The sequence below is a fragment of the Macrotis lagotis genome, chromosome X (genome assembly GCF_037893015.1).
Source record: "Macrotis lagotis isolate mMagLag1 chromosome X, bilby.v1.9.chrom.fasta, whole genome shotgun sequence".
Lineage (NCBI taxonomy): Eukaryota > Metazoa > Chordata > Mammalia > Peramelemorphia > Peramelidae > Macrotis > Macrotis lagotis.
Window position 1 is genome coordinate 64428516 of NC_133666.1, and position 27963 is coordinate 64456478.

The 27963-nt window shown below is 36.6% G+C and overlaps 1 protein-coding gene across 4 annotated transcripts in view; it reads left to right on the forward strand.

Moving 5' to 3' along the window:
* The window catches only part of DIAPH2 (diaphanous related formin 2), an 857560-nt gene that overhangs the window by 401144 nt on the left and 428453 nt on the right, over nucleotides 1–27963 (forward strand). For all 4 annotated transcript variants that reach the window (XM_074205516.1, XM_074205517.1, XM_074205518.1 and 1 more), the window contains one exon: nucleotides 22149–22278. In XM_074205516.1, the coding sequence (XP_074061617.1) occupies nucleotides 22149–22278 (130 nt within the window). The remainder of the gene's footprint in view (nucleotides 1–22148; nucleotides 22279–27963) is intronic.

A 27963-nucleotide genomic window follows, 5' to 3' on the forward strand; every position in this document is an offset into this window, starting at 1 on the left:
GGAGGTGGGACATAGTCCTTGACTAACTAGGTATTCTCCTACTGAATACATATCAGTGACTCCCTTCTACTTCTAGGGTCAAATATAAACTCTTTCTACAAATGTCAAGCCCTCCACTTTCTGGAGACACCTCACTTTTCCATCCTATTTAATTATTACTCCCTCCCTCCATATACTCTGTAGTGTTGCTAAAGAGACCTTCCTGTGTTTTTTCATGTGTAGTATCTCATATTTTCCCTCCAGACCCTTACCTAGACTGTTAACCCTCCTCACCTCTATCTCTTTCAACACATTTCCTTCAAGGTTCAGCTCAAGCCCTACCATTTTTTAAGGACTCTTTGTGATCCCCCCAGCTCCTAGTACCTTCTCTACCCCCAATCACCGTGGACTTTCTAGGTATGTGGCTGGTCAAGTCACTTGACTTCACTGAGCCTCAGTATCCTCTTGCATGGAGTCATTGGCCCCTAGCTAGGATCCTCTGACCATGTTAGCTAGATGTGCAGTCAACTGGACTGACTGCACACTCCTTTAGAGCACAGTGGGTAAATGATAGATGATGGATAACTGAGTGATTGCTGTTATTGTGTAAATGTAGTCTCCTTGTCGAGGTAACAGGGAAGTGACTAGAGAGGGTTTCAAGGAAAGGTCTGGTTCTAATTTTGCCTTCTGACAAGTCCTCACTTTGTGATGCTGGGGTGGAGTCCTATTATGCTTCCAGGACTTCAGCTTCCTCATCAGTAAAATGAGGGGGTTGACTCAGTGACCTCAATATGCCCTTCCACTTCTATATCTAGAATCCTTTGACTGAGAGTAGAAGTGATTGAGCCACTTTGTTTCCAAAGAGGCAACTAAGACTCCTGGCAAAAATGACCAATGCCTCCATTTTCAGGACTTTAAGGAGAATGTGTCCCTCACATATCTGTATGGCTATAAATAATTTTAGCCCTGGAGCAGCCCCCTCAAAAATAATGATTTATGGGACTTTACCTGCAGGTTTTACTTGGATCACCAAAAAGATTGTTGCCATGGGGGATTTAAATGAACCCAGCTGGCTTAGTATTCAGTGAATTACTATAGTCATTTTCTTAGTTTAATCTTATGACTGATTTTGTAATTCTCACAGTGGGGGAAAGTTGACAACATGAACAGCATTTAGTGCATGTAATTAGTAAGTTTGAAAACAAATGCCTTTTATTCCCTAAAACTATTCTCGAAGTTGAATTTGAAACCCATATGATGCTATTGTTCATGAAATGAGGTGACTGGGCCTGAGTATGCCCTGGCCTCTCCCACTTGAGTTGTCCCGATGAAGAAAATGCGAAACCTTCAAAGTAGTAGCTGGGAGAAAGCAAAAATATACAGATGGAAAGAGGAAGGTAGGGAAGGAGAGAGGGAAAGGAAAAAGGAGGAGGAAGAAGGGGAAGTTGAATCTGAGCCAGGGAGGATTTTCAACTCTACACAAAAATCCACTTACACACAGACATAAGACATACACATTCACTCACAAACCTCTGTGTTTTTTTATTTGAATCTAAATGTGTTTGTGTGAGTCTGTGTGTATTTTCATAAAAGTATTCAATTAATAAACATTAAGAGCATCCTATGTGCTAGACATGGTGCTTATGTCTGTGACTACAGAAAGAGACAAAAGACAGTATCTTCCATCAAGGAGTTTGGCATCTGCAATCTAGTAGCAGAAATAGTTTCATGGGGTTCATCAGTTCATCTCTTCTCTTTCTCTCTCTCTCTCTCTCTCTCTCTCTCTCTCTCTCTCTCTCTCTGGAGGTGGATAGCATTTTATTCATCATGAGACCCTTGGAATTGTATTGGATCATTGTATTGATCAGAGTAGTTAAGTCTTTCACATTTGATTATCATGATAATATTGCTGTGCACATTATTGTTCTGGTTCTTCTCATTTCACTTTGTATCAATTCATATAGGTCTTGCCATCTCTTTCTGAAACCATCACCCTTAGCATTTCTTATAACACAATAGTTTTCCATCATAATCATATGCCACAACTTGATCAACCCTATCCCAGTTGATGGATATCTCCTCAATTTACATTTCTTTGCCACCACAAAAAAAATGCTGCTATTGACATTTTTATATGTATAGATCCTATGTGTATATCCTTTTCTTTTTTCTTTGATCTCTTTGGGGTATGGATCTATTGCCGCACAATTTTATTGCCCTTTAATCCTATTCTAAATTGTTCTTCAAAATGGTTGGACCATGGACTGCTCCATCAGTAGTGTATCAGTATAGCTGTTCCCACATTGCCTCCAACATTTATCATTTCTGAGATGATACCTCAGAGTTGTTCTAGTTTTCCTTTCTGTAATCAGTGATTTAGGGCCTTGTTATGACTATAGATAACTTTGATTTGTTCTTCTGAAAATTGCATGATTATGTCCTGAGTATCTCAGTTTGATTCCGACTCCATTTTGTAATTGATTTTATTTTTTAATCACCCCCCCCAACATGTGAAATTTTTAAGCCCTGTTTCTTTGTCTCTGAGGTAAGTTCAAAAGTTTGCTCTCCTGCTAAGCTAAGTGGTCCCATCAGTTACTTTAATTTAAAGAAATATATTGTCTATACACGTTTTACTGCTTATGTACAATTAAAGGACATCTATTATCTCACCAACAAATCCTACAAGATGAAAGTGAATGCCAGAATGTCTGTTATCTTTGCAATGTTGGCTGTCCTTCAAGAAATTCTCGATTGTTATCTATGCAAGTGAATACCACCAGATGAAAGGAGGGGTTGTTGCTAGTCCTGCATTCCTGACTCCCATCCAGTCATGCTGTTTTTCATGATCTATGGTACTTCAGACTTTATAATCAATTATATTGTTTTATGTTCCTATTCTTTGTTCTCTTGTACTTCCTAAAACTCTGTGAAGGTCAGTAAGGCCTATATCATGGTCTTTTGACTGATACAGGTGTCAAGAGACTAATTTTATTGGTAATCAATAGCCTTACCAATAAAATGAATATGCTCAGAACTTTGTGCCTCACCTTATTTCAGTTTTAAGATTTAAAAATCTTTTGACTATTTATCAATTGGGAAATTATTCTTATTTTTATAAATTTGCCTCATTTCAATATTGGGCATATTATTTGAGAAATGACACCTTTATTAACAAAACTTTCTATAGAAAATTTTGCTATTATTTCTTTGTCTATGGTATCTTTTAGCAAAATGTAGTTCCCTGATTATCCCTGTTTCGTTTTGTTTTATCTGAAATTATGATTGCTACCCCTGTCTTTCTTAGTTCAGCGAAGCATGTTAAATTCTGATCCAGTCCTTATTTTAACACTTTGTGTATCACTTGTGTTTCTTGTAAAGAATATGTTGTTAAATTCTGGTTAATAATGCTTTCTGTTCTACATTTCCATTTTGTGAGTGAACTTATCCCATTCTTATTCACAGTTATAATTACTAGTGTGTATTTCTCTCTACCTTTCTTGTTTCTGCTCTCTTTTTATCTTATCCCTCATCAAAAGTCTAGTTTGCTTCAAACCATTGTGTCCCTTATTCTGTCCACCCTCTTATCTTTCCCTTCCCACTTTATTCCCTTTTCCTATTTTTCTGTTCAGTTAGTTAACATTTTTATATACAACTGAGTATTATTGTCTCTATATTTCTCTCTCTCCACATATATATGTATGTATGTATATATATATATATACAGAGAGACACATACATACAGATATGTGTGTGTATATATATATATATATATATACAGAGAGACATATATAGACATGCAGATATATATACATATATATATATATATATATATATATATACACATACACACACACACACACACACACACACACATATTTTCCTCCTTTTTTGAACCCAAATTTGAATGAAAGTGAGGTATAGGCATTGCCTCCACCCCTTCTCCATTTTCTTCTCTTTTGGAAAAACTCTTCTGTGCATTTTTTGTCTGGAAAAATGCCCTCTCTTTTGTATAAACTGCCCTAAAAATGATAAAGTTCTTATGGATTACATTTATTATCTTTCAATATAGGAATGGGAACAGTTAAAATTTATTGCAACCCTTGTGATTACTCTTCCACATTTACCTTTTTATGCTTCTCTTGAGTCTTATGTTTAAATATCACATTTTCTATTCTGCTTTGATCTTTTTTTTTTATCAGAAATGCTTGTAAGTTCTCTTATTTCATTCAATATCCATTTCTGCCTCCCACTCATGCAAGAAAAATTATACTGTTTGGCTTGGTGGCGTATTTTTGGTTGTAATCCTGGCATCCTTGCCTTTTGGGATATCATTTTCCAAGTCTTCTGCTCCATTAATGTGGAAGTCACTAAATCTTGAGTGTTCCTAACTGTTATTCCACAATATTTTAATTGTTTATTTCTGACTGCTTAGTATTTTCTCTTTTACCTGGGTGCTCTGAAGCTGGAAATGTTCATTTTAGGATCTTTTTTAAGAGTTCATTGGTGGATTTTCAACTTCTGTTTTTCTCTATAGAACTAAGATATCAAGACAGTTTTCCTTGGTAATTTATTGAAACAGGATATTTAGGTTCTTTCTTATATCACTTTTTCCATTTGGCCAATTTTCTTTTTAAGGAGTTCTTTTTTTCTTTTTTTAGTTTTGTTTTTTTTTTTGCAAGGCAATGAGGTTAATGGCTTGTCCAAGGCCACATGACTAGCTAATTATTCTCTGAAGCTGGATTTGAACCCAGGTACTACTGACTCCAAGGCCAGTGCTCTGTCCATTGTGCCACCTAGCTGCCCCTGTACCTCCTTTTTCATTTGACCTCTTGTGCTTTTTTAAGGAATTCTCTTCAAAAACTTTTTGTGCCTCTTTTACCATTAGTACTCTTCAAGTTTTTTAAATGTTATTTTCTTCATTATTTTTGTGCCTCGTTTTCCAAGATGCTAATTCTCTTCATAATGTAATTGCATATTATTTTCTCATTTTTTTCCTCCCCCCTCTTATTTCTTTTGTGACTTTTTCCCAGAATTCTTGTTGAGCCTGATCTGATTGGCATTTTTCTTGAAGCTTTGATTGCATCCGTTTTTAATGTTGTTGTCTTCTTCTGTGCTTGTGTCTTGGTTTTCTCTGCCACTGTAGTAGATTGTTATGGTCAGTTTATTTTTTTTGTTGTTTATTCAATTTTCCAAGTTTGTTTCTTGATGTTGAAAATTGGCTTATACTCAGCTGGTGATAGGAAGCAGTGTCCCAAACTTAAATCTTTTTTGTGTTGCTGTTTTCAGAGCTACTTCTGAGGGTTTGTAAATTTTTTGTAATGTGATGCTAGCAGGGGTGTAGTCACTGCTCTCTGCTCTGGACCTCTTGTCCCTTATAGCCACAAGCACTAGAGTTCTTTTCACCTTTTCACCTTGGAACTGTGACCAGGGCTCCTGTAACTGACTCCCAGCACTCCTCACAATGCTAGGACTCTAATCCAGAACTGCAAATGGATGATAAAGGTGCCACCTCTGTCAAGTGCCAGCAAAGGTTTTCCTGTAATGTCTTTCTGACCTGTTATCTGACTCCCTTACTATGTTTTGCTTGAGAACTCTAATACTGTTGCTGTTGGCACATGTGTAGACTCTGAACAGGCTTCCTTGCTGCTGTCACAGTGTTATCCTGCTGAACTAAGTTTTCTTAGGCCAGAAGAATGTCTCATCTCGATTTTTGTTGGCTCAGCTGCTTTAAAATTTTATTTGAGACAGTTTTTTTAAAGTTTTTTGGAGGGGAATGTTGAGAGTTCAAACTGGGTTACCTCTAATCTGCCATCTTTGCTCTGTCCCCTATACAATCTATTGGTGATTTCTTCAACTCTTATGGGTTTGATTATCTTCTTTGTGCAGATTAACTTTGTTGTTGTTGTTCTGTCATTTTAGTTGTTTCCTACTCTTTATGATCCCTCTGGATTTTCTATTAAGTCATATTATTAGTGACAATCTTGATCCTATTTACTGAAAGGTTCTGGTTTTAGGAAGCATAGGCTTACCTTAGTAGTTAGTTATGCCTTTCACCAAGACTCAAAAGCAATTGAGTATAAGTACCAGACTTTTAACCAAAATGCTTTTTAAAGCTTTCCTCTGATTCAAACATTTTACTTTTTTAAAGTAGATGTTTTCTTTGGAAGCAGTTTGATTTTGTATATTTTACCTGTATTGCATAGTCTGGGCAGTGTGTATTTTTTCATCCACTTTGTTTTTCTTCATCAGTGCTTAAATCCATCTCTTTGGTATGGATTTTTTTGATGGAGTTTCACACAGTTCTGGGGTTTGCTGCAATTAGAATAATATCTCCTGTGTCTATGCAGAACCTGGCAATCAATTAAAAAAAATCTCTTGTTTTGACCTTCTCTGGGTTATTGACCATAATGTTCTTGAAGTTCTTTGGGTATTACACATAGCTTCTTAGTCAATACCTCATGTGATGTCAGTACTTTATCACTGACCAATTTATTTCTGTAGTTGTATTTTTCGTGGAGCCTGGTAAGATCTCAATGTGTGACGAAGGAGCTGGTTTTTCTGGGAAAACCTCTATTTTGTTCCATGAAGTTAAATAAGTTACTGCAATTACTTAATAGTAGATAGTTAGATCACATATTCTATATACCTCTGACAATTTTGTAAACACAAATGTAGATAGTATTCATTTGCAAGAGCCTTTTTGTTCTTTTCTTCTTTTTTCATCAAGGATGGCTTTTATGTGTATAAAACTATAGCTTACATTTTCATGTATCTTTAATGTTTGCAAAGCATTTTCCATGCAGTGTTTCTAAAAGTCTTAGTGCAGTTTTAAGCTTTAATAGCTTACTAATAAAGTGAACCCTGTGAAGTGAGTGATATAGTTGCTACTTTATTATCTCTTACATTATCATTTTTCAGGAAACTGAGTCTCTGAAAAGTAGAATTTCCTAGGATCACACAGCTAATATGTTTTTCAGGGAAGATTTGACTTAGGCATCACTGATTCCAAGTATATTCCCTTGGGCACTATATCATACTACCTCCCTCTAACAACAGCAACAACAATAATAATAACAATAACTGACATTTATATAGAATGTTAGCAAGTTCGTAAAGCACTTTTTATACTTTAATTATAGGAGGTAAAAAATCTGGGTTACAGGTCAGTAACTATTGTTACCATGATTCCCTTATTTTGGCTAACACACACACACACACACACACACACACACACACACACACACAAATATAAGTGCTGAAGCCTTCTGCTTTTTTGGAATCTTCATTTTGCGATGCTTTGAAAATCAGTCCCTGATTACCTCCAGTTGTGTTGCCTCCAGCCTGAATTTCCTATTATGTGCTTGATCTCATCAAGTCCCTCTTCCTGTCTTGCTCTGGGTCGATAGCCTTAAGCCTTATGTTATATATCTTCAGCAAGCATTGAGAGTAATAAAAAGTTGGTCTTGTAAATGAACAGAAGAGGAGATGAGGCAGGAATGAATACACGTGGACAATTTCCCAGTATTTTAAATGATCCCCAGCTGCTCACTATTGTACAATCACTTTAGTCCAACGTGCTATAGTCCCTTGACTGTAAATCATAGCACACTATGGTTTGGGGAGAATTAAAATAAAGAATGACAGCTTGCATAAAAAGCCATATTGAAGAACATGATTAACCAGAAAAGGGTAATGGGCCGTTTTGGTAGGGAGAAGCAAATGAATAGAGGAAAGTTTCTAGCATGTTGAGTAAATCTTTTCTAGAAGGTTTCTAAAAAAACTGAGACCAGAATCACACACGTGGTGAAGCACAGTTTGAAAGGACTCCAGGACTTGCTTGGGGGGCAGAGCCAAGGTTGCAACAGGAGAAGATCCTAACCTAGGTGTTCTCTCCATAATAGTTCCAAAATCTTCAAATTATGACTCTAACCAAATTTTCGAGAGACAGAACCCACAGAAATATCCAGTGAGGCAATTCTCCAGACCAGGGTAACCTGGAAAATAATAGAAAGGTTCCTCTCCATGGCATTAGAGGGGCAGTCCGCCAGAGTGAAGAAACTTTAGCCTCCCTGAGGCAGCCCCAGGGCACCTAGGAGCCATGGCTTATAACAGCAGGGGCAGTTTCCTGATCTACACCCTGAGGAGCACCAGGCACACCTTGAAGAATCAGTGGGGGGGACCTCTGCCAGAGTGAGCACACAAAGATCAGTTCCTCAGGGCAGTTGCTGCAGTCAGCATGGTCAGCTCAGCTGGAACAGGACTCTGGGCCACTGACCACATTCAGATCCTGATCGCAGTCTAGCCCCCCCAACTCAGCCCTGTGGCTGAGGGTTGCACTTGTGGTCATTCACAGACCAGGAGGGAAGTCAGAACTTCATACACTGAGATTCTTGTGGGGGCGTGTCCCAATAATACTCAAAAACTCAGTAAGCACCCTAAAACCCGGCACGGACTGGAGAAATGAATAAACAGAGAAAAAAGAGGAACACCATTGAGAAATACATTGCCTATGATTCCAAGAAGGAGCAAAATACTCAATATGAAGATGAGGAAGTACAAGCTCCTGCATGTAAAGACTGAGAAAAAAGAAATTTGGGCTCAGGCTATGACAGAGATCAAAAAAAGATTTTGAAAATCAAGTAAGGGAGATAGAAGAAAAATTGGGAAAAGAAATGAGAGAGATGTAGGAAAAACAGGAAAAAAGTCAATAGCTTAGTCAAGGAGATCCAAAAAAATGCTGAAGAAAATAACATGTTAAAAACCAGCATAGGCCTAATGGATAAAGCAGTTCAAAAAGTTATTGAGGAGAAGAATGCATTAAAAAAAAAAGCAAAATTAGCCAAATGGAAAAGGAGATACGAAAGCTCTCTGAGGAAAACAAATCCCTCAGTTGTAGAATGGAGCTAAAAGAAGCTGATGACTTTGCAAGAACTCAAGGCACAATACTTAAACACCAAAAGAATGAAAAATTAGAAGAAAATTTGAAATATCTCATTGTAAAAACAACTGATCTGGAAAACAAATTCAGGAATGATAATTTAAAATTTATTGGGATACCTGAAAGTCATAATCAGGAAAAGAGCCTTGACCTCATTTTTAAAGAATTACTACAGGAAAATTCTCCAGATATCCTAGAAGCAGAGGACAAAATTGAAACTGAGAGAATCCTTCAATCACCCCTAGAAAGAGATCCAAAAAAAACCAAACCCCCAGGAATGTTATAGCCAAGTTCCAGAACTCCCAAGTCAAAGAGAAAATATTACAAGCAGCCAGAAAGACACAATTCAAATATTGTGGTTCTGCAGTCAGGATCACACAGGACTTAGCAGCAGCAACTACATTAAGGGATCATAGGGTTTGGAACAAATATTCCGGAATTCAAAAGAGCTTGGAATGCAACCAAGAGTCAACTACCCAGCAAAACTGAACATCCACTTCCAGGGGGAAAGATGGACTTTCAAGGAACCAGGGGAATTTCAAATGTTCCTGTTGAAACGACCAGAGCTGAACAGAAAGTTTGACCTTCCAGTACAGGACTTAGGTGAAGCATAGAGAGTGGAGGAGAAGGGTAAAATATGAGGGACTTAACAGTGATGAACTGCATGTATTCCTGCATGGAAAAATGATACTGATAATATTCATATGAACCTTCTCATTTAATAGAACAGGTAGAAGGAGCTTTTATAGATGAAGCATAGGAGAAAGCTGAATTTGAAAATATAATATATTGTAAAAATGGAGTCAGTGGGTCAAATGGAAAAGTACTAGGAGTAAGAGAAAGGAGAGGTGGAATAGGCTAAGATATTTCATATAAAAGATAATTTTTTTTATTTTATTGCAATGAGCTATTGCAATGATATGGGAGGGGGAATGAGGGAATCTTCGCTCTCATCAGAATTGGCTCAGAGAGAAAACAGAATACATACTCCATAGGGTATAGATATCTAGAGTAAAAAGGAGAGAATGGAGAAAGGAGGGGGGGGCTGTGGGTGATAGAGAAGAGGGTAGATCATAGGAGAGAATAGTCAGATGTAATACATTTTTTTTACTTCTTGCAAGGGTCTAGTATTGGGTGGCCTGTCTGGGACCACAGGGCTGGGTGGTTATTGGGTCTCAGGAGTGGTATGTGGGCTCAGGTTCTCTTGGACCCAGGGCTGGTGATCAGTCTGTGGGGCCACTCTGCCACCCTACAGCACATTTTAGAATAGGGACAGAGTGAAAGGAAAGAGAATATAATATATGGTACTGGGGGGGAGGTATGGACAGAGGGAATTACAATCAGCAACAACAACTGTGGAAAAACATGGAAGTAACTTTTGTGGTGGACTTATCATAAAGAATGTGATCCACCTGAGACAGAGCTGATGGTATCAGAACACAGACTGAAACACATGTTTTCATCTTTTTTACTTTATTTCTCATGAGGGTCTATATTTTTGGGGAGGAGGGGGGTATTATGTTTATTCTTTTTGGGCTTTTTTTGTAAGGCAGATGGGGTTAAGTGGCTTGCCCAAGGCCACACAGCTAGGTAATTATTAAGTGTCTGAGACTGGTTTTGAACCCAGGTACTCCTGACTCCAGGGCGGGTTCTTTATCTACTGCGCTACCTAGCCGCCCTCCACTGCGCCAGCTAGCCGCCCTATGTTTACTCTTAAGCAACAATATTTTAGTAATGTATAAAAAAAATCACTTGTACAACAATAAAAAAAAATTGATGAAAAAAAGAAAGGAAAAAGAAAAGAAAATCATGGATAAAAGTCAACAACAAAAAATAAAAAGGGCTCCAGTCTGGATTGTTGAAGTGAGTAACCTCAATGATAAGATGACGGAGCCATGGAAGTATCCTAGTTACAAACAGCATCCAGACTCCTCCAAAAGTAGAACATTCCTTTGTTGAGTTGCACTGGCAGACCATTCTGGACTGGGGTGGGGAGTTCAGGGATAACAGTACACCACCCATAGTCATCTTTGGCAGACCACATAACAGATCCTGCTGGACCTGAAACCATTAATGAGGTTGAGCATTGCATCAATAGTTGACAGAGTTGCAAGTTTCAAGTCTCCTCCTTCAGATTGCTGCCATCAATTAAGCTAACAAGTAGAAAACTTTAGAAATTGTAAGTTTTGTGCAATTGACAATTTTGCGCAGTTGACATCTTCTGTTGTCCTTTTTTTGAAATACTATTATGACTAAAATTAAGAGAAGAAAAAGGGAAAGACTGGGTCTCCAAGAGAAATGGAGACATGCTTCTACTCTAAATTCAATTTGGGTAAATTAGTGTCAGCCCTGATCCTGCATTGCCCAGAAAAGCATTTTTGGTGACAGATTTAGAAATAAAGCCAGGAATGCATGTATTCAACCTGTCTGGTCATAGCTCCAGAGCTAATGTCTTTATGGTAATTGCAAATCCTTAAAAATACATTATCTTTCTGGGTGTTATTGCAGTGTGTGGTGTTTTTGAAGAAAGCAATAATTTGTAAACAACCCTTGGCAGAGAGCACAGAACTTAATTTTGTTTAAATAAAGGCAACTAACATTAGAATTCATGTGCTGTATCCAGGCTGGCAAGCAGGAGTAGCTGTTTTGATATAGGCACCAGAGCATTCATGATTGCTTAAATATTAACTGTTCTAGGAATATACAAATATTATTGTGAAAAGAAGCTGTGTGTGTGATGGAGAGAAAAAGAGAAACAAGCACAGTCAAAGAAGTATGGTGAAATTGTCTGATGTGATGGGTTGCCTGATGCAATGGCTTTATACTCTTGACCCACCCACCCTGCTTCACTGCATTTCAATATCTTTTATTTCCAAGGACGAACCAGTGTAAATGAATGTGGGGCAGATTTGCTCTGGGTTAGAACTGTTTCCTTAACAGAGAGATTGGTTAATTATATTTCTTCATGTAGTCCAGAACCTGTTGATTAGATTAATAAGGAGCATGTGGACAGTGGTGTAGTTATAAAAGGAAGCAACTGCATCTCTTCAAATATAATCTTTATGATGCTTTGTTCAGTCTGCAGAGAATACTGTAGATATGGCCCTTTGAACTTGTAGCAGTCTTGTAAAAAATAGTGATGTTTAAACGCTTTGTGAAACTTTTCCCTAAGTAATATCCTTAGTGTTTTACATTTGGTTTATATGTTTCAAGAAGCTCAATTTTCCCCTCTGCTGAATCCGTATTCCCCAGCCAGAATGGGAGGGAAAGGTCATTTGTCTCCCTTCTCTATTCTCTGCTCATCTCAGCTTAGACTTCTTTCCAGGAAACAATCATTTTCCTGAAGTGAGTTCCAGTTTGACTACTGCTGATGATCTGACTGTACACCACTGTGGAAAAGGGGTCTGAAGAAATTCAGGGGGCTGGGGCAGTCCTTGGAAGCACGGCTTTCTTCCCCTCTGATGCAGCTGGAAAGCAGCAGGTGTGCAGATGCAACCTCTCTGGCTTAGTGGCCGCAAAGCTGTTTGCAAATCAAGTCTGTCAGGAACACAGGTTTTAAAAAATAATATATAGTAAGAAAGAAATGATCCTCAAAAGGCCCTGGCAACTCCTTTCTCTAATTTGCATAACAATTTTAGTTGCCTCATGTTCTGATTCAAGATTCTTAGTGAACGAACCAATTAAAAAACACATCAGGTTTATTGGGCAGAAGTGACTTTGCATCTAGTTATATATGGAAGAGATAAATGATCTCAGCCAGGTTTGTCTGGGTGATTGTCACTGATGGTGCAACAGACAATACATCCCACATCTTCAGTCCTATATGTCGTTTGCATACACTTTTCAGTGAGGGAGGAAGGATGCTTTCAAAGACTGAGGAGCCAGTAGTCTGCATTTACTTTAGCTTCTTTCATCCCATTCAGCTCATATTGAGAGATTCAGATTTCAGTATATGCTAGATACTAATGCTAATCTTTCCAAAAAAAAATGAAGGATATTCAAGAGTTCTCCTAAGTTCTATGATTACAGGAGCTGCCCTACTTACCCTAGGCTATTGTTAATGCACAAGTTGAATTATATACACATACATACATATATAAGTTGTATCTGGAGCGTAACTTCAAATTGTCATCTAAGACTTTATTATAATAATCCATTTATTTTTTCTGTAGTCATCTCTCTTTGTTTCAGAATTCAACTTCATTCCCTAGTTCCCTAAAACTCTACTATCTTGAAATTTTCTTCTAGGCTGTTTGCTAGTTTTCTTCCTTACACATAACCTCATTCATTCCCTATCCCTTATTTTATTCTAATTTTACTCCCCAGGAACCTTTCTAACATCTTATTGCTGCTGCTTCAGAAATGATGTTTACTCATTGCCTTTATTTCCTTCCAACCCATTTTTGTCTTTCTATTATCTGGTTCTCCCTTATGTCCTACTGCTCAAGTGATGTGATATACTCCGAGGTCACCTGTGATTTCTTTCTTACTAACTGCATTCATAGACTTTCTGTTCAATCTATATCCTCTCTAGCATGTGGCACTTTGGAGTATTTCCATCCCTGTCATCCTATATCTCTTCTGCACAGTTCATGGCTAACTTCTTGAAAAAGTCTTCTACAATAGGTGCCTCCATTTTCTCTTTTTCTCACTCTTTTCTTAACCTCTTACAACCCAGCTTCCAACCTTAACATTTCATGAAAACTGCTCTTTCCAAAGATATTAATGATATCTTAGTTGCCAAATTCAATTGCCATTTCTCAGTTCTCATTCTCCTTGATTTCTTTGCAGCTTTTGTCACTATTAATCACCCCATTCCCCTTGATACTTTTTTCTCTCTAGGTTTTTGGAACACTATTCTCTTCTGATTCTTCTCCTACCTACCTGACCACTCCTTTTTGGTTTCCTTTACTGAATCCTCATTCAAATCATGTCCTTTAACCACAGGTTTCCCTCTGGTCTCTGTCCTTGGCCCTCTTCTCTTCTCCTTCTATACCACTTCACTTGGTGATCTCATGAATTTCCACAGATTTAATTACCATTTCTGTGCTAATGATCTTACTATGCTGCCCTATCCCCTTCACTGCCCTCCAATCTCCACATCTCCAAGAGTCTTTCAAATATATCCAAGTGTATGTCCAGTATACATCTTAAATTAAACATGTCCCAAACAAAACTCATGCTTACTCCCAATCCCGCCCTGCTTTTTGCTTTTTCTCTTACTGTCAAGGGCCTTCCCTCTTGAGACATTTTTCCTGGTTTCTCATTACCTCCCCAAAATCCTGAAGTCTGACATTCAAGTTCATCCATGATATACTCCTTTTCAGTCTACCTGCCTTTTCTGTCTTCCTGTCTACCTCTTCCTGTCCTCACATACTAATTATTTACTCTCCAAAGCTGATATATTTTTCACCCCCTGAATGAGTCTGAGTTTTTTTCCCACCTTTATGTGTTATTTCAATCAAGGTATTTACCACTTCACTTCGACAAGTTTTGCCACAGTTTGGTCAGTAAGATGCACATAATGCCTTTGTCCTGCAGTTTTGGGAAAAGGTTGAAGATGAAGACCAAAGGTATGGATTAGCCAGTGTCCTTAATGGCTGTGGCTGTCTTTGAATAGGAGAGTGTTATTTTGCTTTGTCATGTTTATTTCATATTCTGACTGTTCTCTTCCTCTTCTGTGGGAAAGTGTGATTGGGGTACATTAATGACCCAACACCAGTTTACTCAGATCAGTGTAACAGGAGGAAAGAATGAAAGCCTATCATTAAGAGTTGCTCACAACCTTAATATAGAGAAATTCAAAGTCACACCACCTTACTGTGATTCCAGCTTGTCTACAACATATTCCATAGGAGGAAACTAATTCCTGGTCAAACTCTTGTTCATAGCTAAACTTTACAAGTGACTGCTAGTGAAATTCTAGGTTATTTTACAGTTTTGATGACTCTCTTGTCAACTTGTCACTGTCCAAATTCAGTCATTCCTTCTGTGGATCCATCAATATTGTAGGTGCTGAGAATACAAAGTTACAAACGAAATCAGTACTTGGTCTGTAGATTACTTTCCACTGGAATGTAACAAATTCTGCAGGTGATGATGAACTCATTTACAGTAAAACAAAGGTGTTAATAGACCATGTGAATCAATCTGAGGACAAGATTCCAAAACAATTGGAAAGGGGTTTAGAATTAAAAAAAAACAGCCAAAAAGATAGGGAAGAAAAAGCAAATAAACTCTAAGGTTTTCAGTATGTATTCAGTTTGTTTGGACAAGGAAGAGTAACTAGAGCACCCCGCTGCAGGATAGCTAATTTTGACCCCTTAGGTATCCTTAAGAATTGATAGGATAAAACTAATGACTGTAATTTGACTTTCTAAGGGTGTAACTTCTTTTTAAAAAAAGAAAAGCAAGCAAACCAAATCACAACATCAAAGACAGTCCAGTAGGAAAAAGATGGTGTGATACAGTCACATAGATAGACTAGAAAAATCATTTGTGGAAATTCAGTGACCAAAGGCAAATTTGGAGAAACATCTTAGGAGAGCATCTGGGTGAAGGTGAACTAGGCAAAAATAACTATGATATTGTTATGAGACTATTCTATAGACTTAATAAGCACTAGAAATAGTTAACTTTGGGAAATAGATCACAAATATAGCATATAGGCATGGTATAGTGTATAAACCACATTTTAAAAGAAGAGATATCACTAAGTAGGAAATGGGGGGGTAGGCAGTACAAAGGCATAGAGAAGGGATCAAAGAGGTTGGATCTAAGAGAGTTCTTTACTGGAGATCTTTGAGCAGAGGCTGACGAGCTAATTGATGGATGTGTTATCAAGTGGAGTCTTGTTATGTCGTGGTCGGACTAGCTGGCCCCTGAAGTTCCTTCCATTTCTGAGAATCATGAAGGTAGTGTATATTTTGTATGGAATACTTAGAAGTATTTTGTATATAATATTTAGAAGAGATTGGGAGCATTCTGGAGCCCTATGTGGAAAGATGAAAATAACAGGATTTTTTTTTAGATTCAAATCATAAACTACTACAGGCCAAGTGACATTGAATTCTAAAAGTTGTTTAAAAATAATCATGACTACTCGGCCGTTTTCACTGAGAGGAAAACAAGAAGAAATGGTTAAAAGTTTAGCTGAAGAGACATGAAACTTTAATAGGAGGCAGACACAGAAACACTCCATGCAGATAACTGAGCTCAATCAGTCCCAATGCAGAGCAACCCTGAACCTGTTTTTCTTAGGTTTTCATTAAAAAGAATTCTGACCAAATGTCAATCCATTGAAATCAGTGTCTCCTGACCAAACTTTTTTTAAGTATGAATATTTATATTGGAGAAGTATTTATATTTATCACACTCTATCTGGCAAACATCTATCAAATCTAAAGGAAAACAGTGTTTGAATGGCAAAAAAAATCACACCACACTATTAGAAAAGCCACAATTAGCTGAGCTGTACCTTGTCCAGCCAAGTCTTTTCTATTTGTGCACCACTTGAGAAAATGATTAGAGATAAGGTACATGCAATTAATAGAAATTTAGTTACTAATCTCCAAGTCTAATTACTTGTTGGTGAAATGATAATTAAAATTAAAATAGCGGTATGGCTTATTAATTGATGGTGCTTTGACAGTTATAAGATAGAGAGGCAATCTTAGGTATTTCATTATTATAGTCATCTGGTAATTCAGTTTAAAGAAAAAGTAAAATAAAAGACTTTGAAAAAAACCTAATTCTAACTTCCAGAATTGTATTTTAGTGCAGTTTTTTGAAAACTATCCTATATTCAATTGATTTCTAGTCTGTGTATACAAATGTATACAAATATTTATATATTAAAAGGTAGCATGAGGCAGTGGGTAGAGCGAGTTGACCTCAGAGGCACAAAAACCTAAACTCAATTCTTCCTTTTGACATAAGATCTGTTGGATCCTTCATCTGGCCATTTACATGTGAAGATAGTTTTTGACATTCATCTTTTTGTAAGATTTTGAATGTCTCATTTTTCTACCTCCTTCCCTCCCTCCTCCCCATGACAACAAGAAATCTGATATAGGTTATGTGTATACAGTCTTGTTTAGCATATTTCCATATTAATCATGTTGTGAAAGAAGAATCAACACAAAAGGGAAAAAAAAACATGAGAAAGAAAAACACATAAAACAAATTTTAAAAAGTGAAAAAAGTCTGCTTTGGTCTTCTTTCAGGCTCCACAGTTTTTTCCTCTGTATGTAGATGACATTTTCCATCACAGTCTTAGAATTGTCCTTGATCACTAAACTGCTGAGAGAAGCTAAGTCCATCATAATTAATCATTACACGATATTGCTGTTAATGTGTTCTCCTGGTTCTGCTCATTACACTCAGTATCACTGCATTCAAGTCTTTCTGATGTCCCCCTGCTCATGCTTTCTTATCCCTCAATTTCCAAATCTTTGCCACCACAAAAAGTGCTGCAATAAATATTTTTGTTAATGTGGGTACTTTCCCCTTTTTTTGTGATCTCTTTGGGATGCAGACCTAGTTAGTAGTGGTATCACTGGATCAAAGGATATATATATATATATATATATATATATATATATATATATATATATATATATATATACTGTTTTATTGCTCTTTGGACATAGTTCCGGATCAAAGGATATATATATATATATATATATATATATATATATATATATATATATATATATATATATATACTGTTTTATTGCTCTTTGGACATAGTTCCGGACTGCTCTTAAGAATGGTTGAGTCAGTTCACAACTCTATCAGTTCTTTAAAATACTCTTAACTTGCAAAGAAGATGCCAGTCTGCATGAATAGAGGAGCTTTGTCCTTTGATCATCAGCCAAGGTGATTTTGCTAAGGCACTGGTCTGACCATGTCACTCCCAGATTCAAAAAAGATCCTTCAAGATCTACTTACTTCCAGGATCAAATGTGAAATCCTCTGCTTGTCTTTTAAAGTCCTTTCCATCCTACCCCTACCTCCCTTTCTAATCTTCTTGTGCCTCCCCACAACTTCATGTATGCTCTGTGAGCCAGCCTGTTGACATGACTTGAATGCAAGTCAAGCCCTTGAGGTCAGGGCAGGGACCATTTTTAATTTGTATCCTCAAAGCTTAGCACAGTGCCTGGTAGCCAACAAACCATAAATGCTTGTTTTCTATTTGATTGATTGAGTGTTCAGACATAAAAGATTAGTCATTAATGAGATGATGTCACCTTACCAGAAAGTCTGTGAGGTCCCTTCCAAGCTAGAAGCTTTTGAACTATTAATCTAAAATTGATTTGGACTTTAATTTTGCTTTGAAAAATATCACTTCTCTTGATGAATTATGGCAATGTGGTATAGTGAAAAGAACAGTAGAGGAGAGGAATAATGGTACTTGAGCTACATAATTATGAGGAAAGCTTTTTATGAGCCATAAATCCCAGTATTAATGTGGTGTTATTCATATGCTTTGACAGATCTATGGTTGCACCAATATGGCTGCCCCTGTGAATTTTGCAGGTTGTCAACCATCCATATCTCTATGCTTGTCTACAACTTTTGTCCATCTCTTCCCATAATATTTCTACAGCTTGTCTTCCAACATTCAGAGGATCTTCCTCTCTATCTCTTCACATTTCTTGGATACCAGTGGGGCATCCATTAACCCTTTGTTTTTTATATGTGACTAGCTGGCCTCCTTTAGTTGCCAGGCTTGCACTGCTCCAATGCTATCCTTTACCCTACTTGAGCCATGCACTCCTTTCCCAGATTTCCTGCTGCCTCCTCTCATCTACCATGGGGCTCATCATGGGCCTTTTGGCTGAGCTTCAGCTTTATTTGGTGAAAGCTGTATTCTGTGACTCACAACCATATAACATCGCATGTATTGAAAGTGAAAATATGGGCCTCCTATTTCAGGGAGAAACTTGGGCTTATTAAAAGTCTTTCCTAGATTCCTAAATCCAATTTACTCTGCCTTCCTGCCCTGTTCATTTCTGGACTCGGCTCATTGTCTATGCTCAGCAGTCATCCAATACTTCTGTACTGATGGTCTATCTGTGGGTTGTCCATCTCACATGGCATTATGGGAACAATACACATTCTAGAGCACCATAGGCTTCCTAGAGGAGAGTTTTTTTTTCCTTAAAAATAGAAATACAGAGCCAAGTTTGCCTACCCAATGGATAGTTAATAATGTTTTTCTCCAGCAGGATGTTATGTTTTACTTTCAGACAGCAACTGGCAGTTCTAGTAAAATTTTAAAGTAATTTTTTAGAAGAAAAAGTAAAATGCCTTTTTTATTATTATATTTATTTCCACTGCTTAATCTAGCATTGGGCATGGTACAGACTGCAGTAATGCCAGGCAAAAACACAATACATTTCTGAGGCGACTCTCTCTAAATGCACTTCCTGCTGCTTCCTATAAAGGCAGCAAATCTGACTGAAGTCACACTGCCCCTAGGGACTTGGTTCTTTTCTGTTGTCATAGCTTGTCCTTGCATTTTATTGTTTCACCCTCATGACACTTCAAGTGTTTAGTGGATCGGCATGATAACACATTGAATATTAAAGAATTGGTTTTTGAAAGAGAAAGCACCCAGAAATGGTAATTGTGAAGATAAAATTTTTTTTAAAAGTATCATTCAACATTTATCCATATGTCTATGTATAATTATAAGGTACAAAATTTCCTTGCAACCCCCCTCCCCTCAGTGAAAAACAGGATAATATTGTACATATACATTTGTGTTAGATGTGTTTACAGATGAGCCATTTTTGGTATGAGGCATTAGGATTAAGGAACAGAACTACATGAGGTATTTTTTTTAAATATGAATATGAAAATAAGGTTGCCAATTGAGCTATCACATCTTTGTCATAGCTAACTTTTTTTATTTTTGTCACTAAGAAAAACTTTTTCTTTTCCTAGTCTTAGGGGGAAGATTTGAAATTTTATAAATAAGTCAGAACTCTAAAAAATTTAGGGGAACCTGGTAAAAAGAAAGTCATTGGTATCAGCTTGATTCATTAATTGAGCTGTCTTTTTGCTTTAGTCATCAAAGCAGTAGGGATGGAATTTTCTTTCATAGAGAGGACCCAGCTCCTTTGAATAACTTCTTGAAGCCTGTTTATGTCAGATATTCACTTAATTTTTCCCATATTAGGTCAATCTGTTTATGAACATCAGTGGACAAGCCTTTGATTTCTTGATGATAGAATTAAAATGTCCACCTGGCAGAACATCCAGTAGAATGAGAAAACTAGGTCTTTGATGCCATATATTCTGCATCTTTGCTAAATTCTTGATTTCATTTGCAATTGTGTCTAGTATATGAATGTCATATCAAAGAAAATACCAGATATTTAGACGAAAGACAGCTTGTGTGTGTGCTTGACATTAAAGTTTTTACAATTCACCCTTGATTACCTTGTGGCATTTTTTTTGGTAATTATTATATTATGGATAAATGGAGTAAAACATTCATTATAATTTGGATGCTGTAGTCAAGGTAAATTAGTATTGCAGATGTGTTGCCTGGAGACTTAAGAGGTTTGGGAAGAACATGTTCTGTCTCTTCAAAACATTTGAAAGGCTCTCATATGGTCATCCTGCTTGGCCAGAAGAGGCAATAATGAAGCACAGGCAGTAGAGATGCAGAGAAGCAGATTGGGGGCTCTTGTAAGGAAAAACTTTTTCAAAATTGAGTCTTTCACTTAACACTTATTTTCTTTCTCTCCCCCTCCCCCTCCCCTCCCCCTCCCCTCCCCCCTCCCCTCCCCCCCTCCCCCCTCCCCTCCCCCCTCTCCCTCTCCCCCCTCCCCTCCCCCCCTCCCCCCTCCCCTCCCCCTCTCCCTCTCCCCCCTCCCCTCCCCCCTCCCCCTCTCCCTCTCCCCCTCCCCCTCCCCCCCTCCCTCTCCCCCTCCCCCTCCCCCCTCCCTCCTCTGACTGGAAAAGAAAAGAAAACAAAGCTCTTGGAGCAAAAAAAGTATGCTCAAACAAAACAAATTACTGCTTGATTTGTGTCCAAAAATGTGTCTCATTCAGTACCCCAAGTCCATCTCCTTTCTCTCTGGAGAAGGTGGTGCCCTGCCACTCCCTTAGTCACTGGGCCTGTGGATTGACAGCTGCTTATCACCTCCCTCAGAGTTCTTCTGTCTTGCAAACTTGTTTCACTTTGTAGTATTGTTCTTATTGCTTAAATGAGTCTCCTGATCCTGCTCACTTCCCTCTACTTTATTTCATACAAGTTTTCCTAGTTTCCCCAGAAACTATATTTCATCATTACTTATGTGGCATGATCATTTACATTTATAAACTTCACTTGATTAGCCATTCCACAGTAAGGGGTATCTTTCTCCCTCTTTCATTCTCATTCTCTCTCTCTCTCTCTCTCTCTCTCTCTCTCTCTCTCATCTCCTCCTTCTCCCTCCTACCTCCACACACACACATACATAATTGTATGTGGATGACATATGGGCCTTTTGCTTTTTTCTTTATTTTCTTTGGGGAATAGGCTTTATAAGAGTACCTTCAAGTCAAATACATTTTATGCAGAGTTAGGGGCATGATTTCAATTACTTAAGGAAAAAACTTCTGAAGGGTAAAAAGCTGTCTAAACTACCATGGAAATTGGCTACTTATCCCTCATTAAAGTGATGGTGCTATCCCTTGAAGTACTCAGGTAGAAAGATGTTGATCCTTTGTAGGCAGAGGGGACATTCTTGCTTTTATTTTTCTTTACCTATGATATTCAATTAATATTAAAGGACCAGTATAACTTTAACACTATCTAAAAGTATAAAAATGGATTTGAGCCACTTAGTTACATAATACAGAATTTTAAGGTTTAAGTAGAATATTAGAATTATTGTAAAATAAAAGGAAGTTAAAGAAAATGTTTTAAAGGAATATAAATATATGTACAGATATACACATATATGTATGTCTACATATAATATAAAAATATTTTGAACATATATAAATATGATTAATTTTAGCATACAATGTTTGTCTTTTTCTTCTGTGTTTATTTTAGTAATGGAATGTGAAATACTTGATAGTCCTCATTGGAAAATTACTCTGCCCAACTTCGTTTTAAATGAGCAATAAGTTGAACTGAAATAATGGGCAAACCAAGTTTTTAAGAGATAACCCCAGACTTTGAGGTGATATTACCTAAATGATTTTGCTTCCCATTTTCTTCCAGATCAGAGATACTAAATCATCAGATCAAAAAACCACGCTTTTACATTTTCTTGCTGAAATTTGTGAGGAAAAATACCGGGACATCCTTAAATTCCCAGATGAATTGGAGCATGTTGAAAGTGCAAGCAAGGGTAAGCAATGTGACTTTTGTCAGCTGGCAAGTTTCCCTTTAAATTGTCCCATTATGAAGCCTGGCTACAGGGCTTAGTCCCATGGTGGGTTATTTTCAAAGGAAAGCCAAGAAAATGTTGTTTTTTTTTCTTTTTAAGTCTCATGTGGCAATATATCACATTCCATTGGTATGCATCTAATTTAGATGTTTTATCAAAAAAAATGATGTCATTTTCTCTTTAATTCTCTTCTTACTTTTCCATAGATTTTACAACTTCAGTCTAGTTATGAAAGCTGAAGTATTTTAGTTGTATTGGTTTAATAATAATCATATCATCAATACTTATAATAAATAGAAATCTTAAAGCAGTAAATTCAATTCTGGGAAATGATAATAACATTTTTAATGTGTTTATATGGCCCAACTATAAGCATTGAATTTTTCTCTAATTATTTAGATTTTCTTTTATTGCTGTGATATTTATTTTATATTTGTGTTTATAGAAGTTTTCTCTGTGTGTATGTGTGTGTGTGTGAGAGAGAGAGAGAGTAAAATAACCTCCTTATATTTGGGGGAGGGCAATATAAATAGTTAAACTCTATGGAATCTCTTATGATTATGCTTTCTTTTTTACCTTTTCATACATCTCTTAAGTCTTGTGTTTGAATTTAAGATCTATTCTTTTCAACAAGAGTGCTTGAAAGTCCTATATTTCATTAAATGTTCATTTTTTCTCTTGAAGGATTATATTCAGCTTGATTGGTAGGTTGCTTTTGGTTATATTACTAGTTCCTTTGCCTTCCAGAATATCATATACAAGCTCTTCACTCCTTGAATGTGGAAGTGGCTATATCTTGTGATGCTAATTGTTGCTCCAAAGTATTTGAATTGTTTCTTTCTGATTGCTTCCAGTATTTTCTCCTTGACTTGTGAGGTCTGGAATTTAGCTATAATATTTTTGGAAATTTTAATTTTTGGATCTCTTCCAAAATATTGATTGGTAGGTTCTTTCAACTGCTATTTTATCCCATGTCTAAGATACCAGGGCAGTTTTCCTCGATAATTTTTTTTTGATGTGTAGGCTCTTTTTTGTTAATCTGAACTTTCAAGTTCAATGGTTCTTAAATTACCGCTCCTTGATCTGTTTTCTTTGTTAGTTGTTTTATCAGTGACATATATCACATTTTCTTCTGTTTTTTCAGTCTTTTAAATTTCTTTTGCTTCTTGAAATCTCATGGAATCATTATCTTCCACTTGCCCAATTTTGTTGGGTTTTTTTTTAAGGAATTGTTTTCTTCAGTGAAATTTTGTGTCTTTTTTCTTTTTGGGCTATTCTGCTTTGTAAGGAGTTCTTTTTTCACTGATTTTTTTTTGCTCCTTTTACAGTTACGCTAATTCTGGGGAATTTTTGTGTGCTATTTTCTTGAGTATTTTCCGTGCCTCTTTTTTGTAAGGCAAATGGGGTTAAGTGGCTTGCCCAAGGCCAAACAGCTAGGTAATTATTAAGTGTCTGAGACTGGATTTGAACCCAGGTACTCCTGACTCCAGGGCCGATGCTTCATCCACTACGCCACCTAGCCACCCCTTAATTATCTTTTCATAATTTTCTTTCATCTCTATTATTTCTTTCCCCATCTTCCTCTTTTCACTCTTTCTCAAACCTTTCCAGGAATTTTTGTTGGACTTTGGTCCAATGAACATTTTTCTTGGAGAGTTTTTATAGCTGTTTTCACATTGTTGTCCTCTGAGTTTCTCTTGGTCATCCCTGACACCATGGTAGCTTTTTATGATCAAATTTTTTTCTGTTGTTCACCCATTTTCCTGGAACATATCTTGATTTAAACTTTTTGTTAATGATGGGCTCTGCTCAGAAAGTCCCAGTCCCATTTCAGGATTTTTAGTGCTGCTGTTTTCAGAGCTAGTTCTGGGGATCTGCAAGTTTTTGGTGCTTCTGAAGTAATGTGATATGAGGAAAGGTGTTGCCATTGCTCTTTAAGATGTGTATGTGGTCTTTACCCAGGAAAGACCCCTGCTCTCTTGCAGTCAAAAGTGTTAGTACTCTTCTGTGCCTTGGTCCTGAAATCAGGGCCTCTGCTCCCTTATGATCAGTCAGAACTGCTTTTTTCTGCCCTGGAACTGCAACTTAGAACTGTGTATGGGTTGCAGAGTAGTCATTCAGACCCAGTACTAATGAAGAGTCCCTGAGAATCTCTTTTTTTGACCAGTTTTTTTTTTTACTTCTTACCATATCTTTCCCAAGTGACTGCTGCTGTTTTAGTTGTCTCTAAGACCCTCAGTAGAGTTTACTGAAATCTGAACTATACCCCCTCCTCCCATTTTATTATTTTCAAAGACATTTCTCTTTATAGTTCTTCCTTCTCTTTTTTATATAAAGATATGCTGATCATTTTTTGACTTGATGACTGAAAAAAGTCATTAGATTTGGCAATTAGAGCTCATTGATAACTTTAGAGAGAACAGTTTCAGTTGAGTTAATAATAGTACATACCTTACAGGGTTATTGTGAGCATGGGATGACGTAATATATCTAGAATACTTAGCAAATTTTAAAATGTCATGTAAATGAATTATGATGGTGGTGATGATGATGACGATCAAAATTCCTGTGCTTCAGTTTCTTTATGTGAAAAATTACAACTGAAGACCTCTAAGTTTAGAAATGTGATTACAGAGAGTTAAGAAAAGATAAAGTTATTGATGCTGAGCTCTTGAAGGAGTTTTTTGAGAATGGGAGGAGAAACATGACATATAACAACTGTGGTAGGATCTTGTGATCCTTGTTAAAGAAAGGAACAGGCTTGGCTCTATTTATAGTAGTCAGCAAAGAAGGCATAAGTAGCTATAGAGAGATTGCTATAGAGTTGAATGCAATGGGGGAAATCTTGGAGAAGTTTAGAAAAGGTTCTTGATGGCCTACACTATGAAGCTAAGTTAATTGCCTTAGACCCTTGTACATAATTCTCATTCTGAAGAGCTTCTAAACGTCATAAGGATCAGAGAAAAATTCCAATCTTATTGATTATCTGACCCAGAAATCCTGTGCATTCCTTCCCTTTAATATGTTTGCATTCCAACATTTTCTTTCATGTCTCGTTATTGATGAGTAGCCTTGGTTTTGCTTACAATAGAAATCTCCCCTTTCTGAATACTGAAAGTGGATTTTGTGCCTTTTTACTACTTTTCTGGGTGAGTTAAGTGAGTTTTTCCCAGATAGTGTCTAGTAAGTCTCATGAATTTTCACTTATTTCTCTGATAACTTTTGAACAATTTCCTTGTGTAATTTTGTGAAATGTGGTATTCTGGGAAACCAGGATAACCATGATTATCTTCCTCAGTTGTCTTCTAGATTTGTTGCTTTGGCTTTTAGAAACTGCACACATGCTTTTGGTTTGCCTATTAAAAAAAATTTACCCTGTTGTGTGTTGTTCCATATTGATTTTTTCTTTTAGTTTTCTCTTTCTTTTATTCTGCTTTTTTTAGAATATGTTTTGTGGTATTGAAATTTTCTGTCTAATATTCTGAACTGTGACTTTGCTCTAAGGTTTTGCTTATGAACACATCCATTTTCCCTCATTTAGAAAACTATAACTTTGTTTACATAGTTCCTACTGCTCTGTATTAATGAAAATTTGGTTTTAGTTATGTCCATTTACCTAACCATCTTCCCAATTAAAATTCTTTTAGTAAAAAAATGAACTTTCAGTGCTGTCTCTAACATATACAAGTCTTCTCATGTCTGAAATAGAACAATTCCAATATACTATTAAATAACAGCTTTTACATTGGAAATTTAAATTACTGAATTTAACATTTATTTTCATCTTGTTCTCAGAAGCATCATTCTGTATAAATATACATATACCTATATATATATATATAGACACATGTCATATTTTTTTCATTTGAATAATTTTCAAAAAACATTAGCTTCACTAAACATTAATGCTGTCTCATTCACCAACTAATAATCTATTCTGTAACTGTTAGCTGCTAGCAAATGTTTTTAATTTTTGTTTAAGGAAAATGCTGTTTACTATGCAATATTGAAAGTTGAATCAACAAATGAATATTATCTCAGCAATGCCAGGTGACCTGTCATTTTCACTGGACCCTAAGTAGTTAATGCTAGATATCCATTGTTTTTTCTTTTTTAAACCAAGCCATAGAAGGTTAAAATGCCAGGTATTTGGAAAGGAATAGTTCAGATCCAGAATTTGTCTTATTCAAGGTTCTTCAGGGGGCAACATGATTGTAGTGGGAAAAGTATGGGACTGGCAAAGTAGAAGAATTGAGTTCTGATTCTTACTTTACCTCTAACTGGTTAATAAATTATTAAGTATCTACTTAGGAAACTTTCTGGTATGGTAGAAAGAAGAAGATATGAGAATGAATTCTGTGTTAGAAATTTCACTAGCTCCATGACCCTGGGAAAGTCACTTTGCTTCTTTCTGCTTCAGTTTTCTCATCTGTAAAATGGAGCACCTCCCTTAAAAGGCTGTTATGAGGATCAATTGAGAGACTGTTTCTAGCAAACTTTAAAGTGCTGTATAAAGGAGTTATTCGTATTCTCTGAGTTCCTGTGGTTCAATTTTTCATATGGAAAATTAGACATGAAGACTACTTTCAACTCTTTCTGTTGAGGTGTTCAGTCATGTCCAACTCTCTGTGACCACACATGGGTTTTTTTCTTGGCAAAGATACTAGACTGGTTTACCATATCCTTCTGTAGTTCATTTGACAAATGAGGATCTGAGACAGACAGGGTGAAGTGACCTGCTCAGGGTCACACAACTAGGAAGTTTCTGAGGCCAGATTGGAATTAAGAAAGGTGAGTTTCCTGACTCCAGGCACAGAGGTTTATGCACAGTAGCAAGAACTCACACCTGTCTAGTTTCCATTATTGTATAAAAGATCTTTTGTGTATCCTTTGAGATAATATTTACCAGAGATATTCTAAAAGATTATTTCATTTTCAGTAGCATATATATATATATATATATATATATATATATATATATATATAATATCACTTGTCCTTCTGAGATTCAAGTTTAAAATTTTTGAAATCATGGCCATCATTAATATGCAATTAATTTGTTAATATATTAACTATTACTAAAATTTCATTTGCTTCATTTTGATTTAATTGAATTACTTCTAATTTCCATCTTTCCTCCTGTTATACCCCTTAAGTGCCATCATTAAAATGTCGACTGCTGAGATATCAGCTCTAGATTGGTTCATGTCACTGAGTAGGGAGCTGGTTGAAATGATCTGAAAAATTGAGCCTAGTTTAGAATTTCTTTTGATAACATCAGCCACTCCAGCCTGCCAAAGTCATATTGTAGAAGCCCAGACAGCAATATGAGTTTGGAATTTTGCTTCATAAATAAATCTTTGCACTAAATTCCCATCTTTTTCAGATTGTTCATTTTAATGGTGCTTTCATTAAAATATTTTTAATAATTTGTTTTAGTAAGGCACATGGAAGATTCAAATTAGAGTTTATTACTTAATGACAGATCATACCCATATTCCAGGTTCCTCTGAAAGAGAAAACTATATGATGGCTCTCATCTACAGTTTTGAATGTAATGCATGTTTACAGAAGGCTGAGGACTAGAAAAGGGCCATCGTATTTGTCTAAGAGGAAGTCATTGGTATGTTTAGAGCAATGTCATTT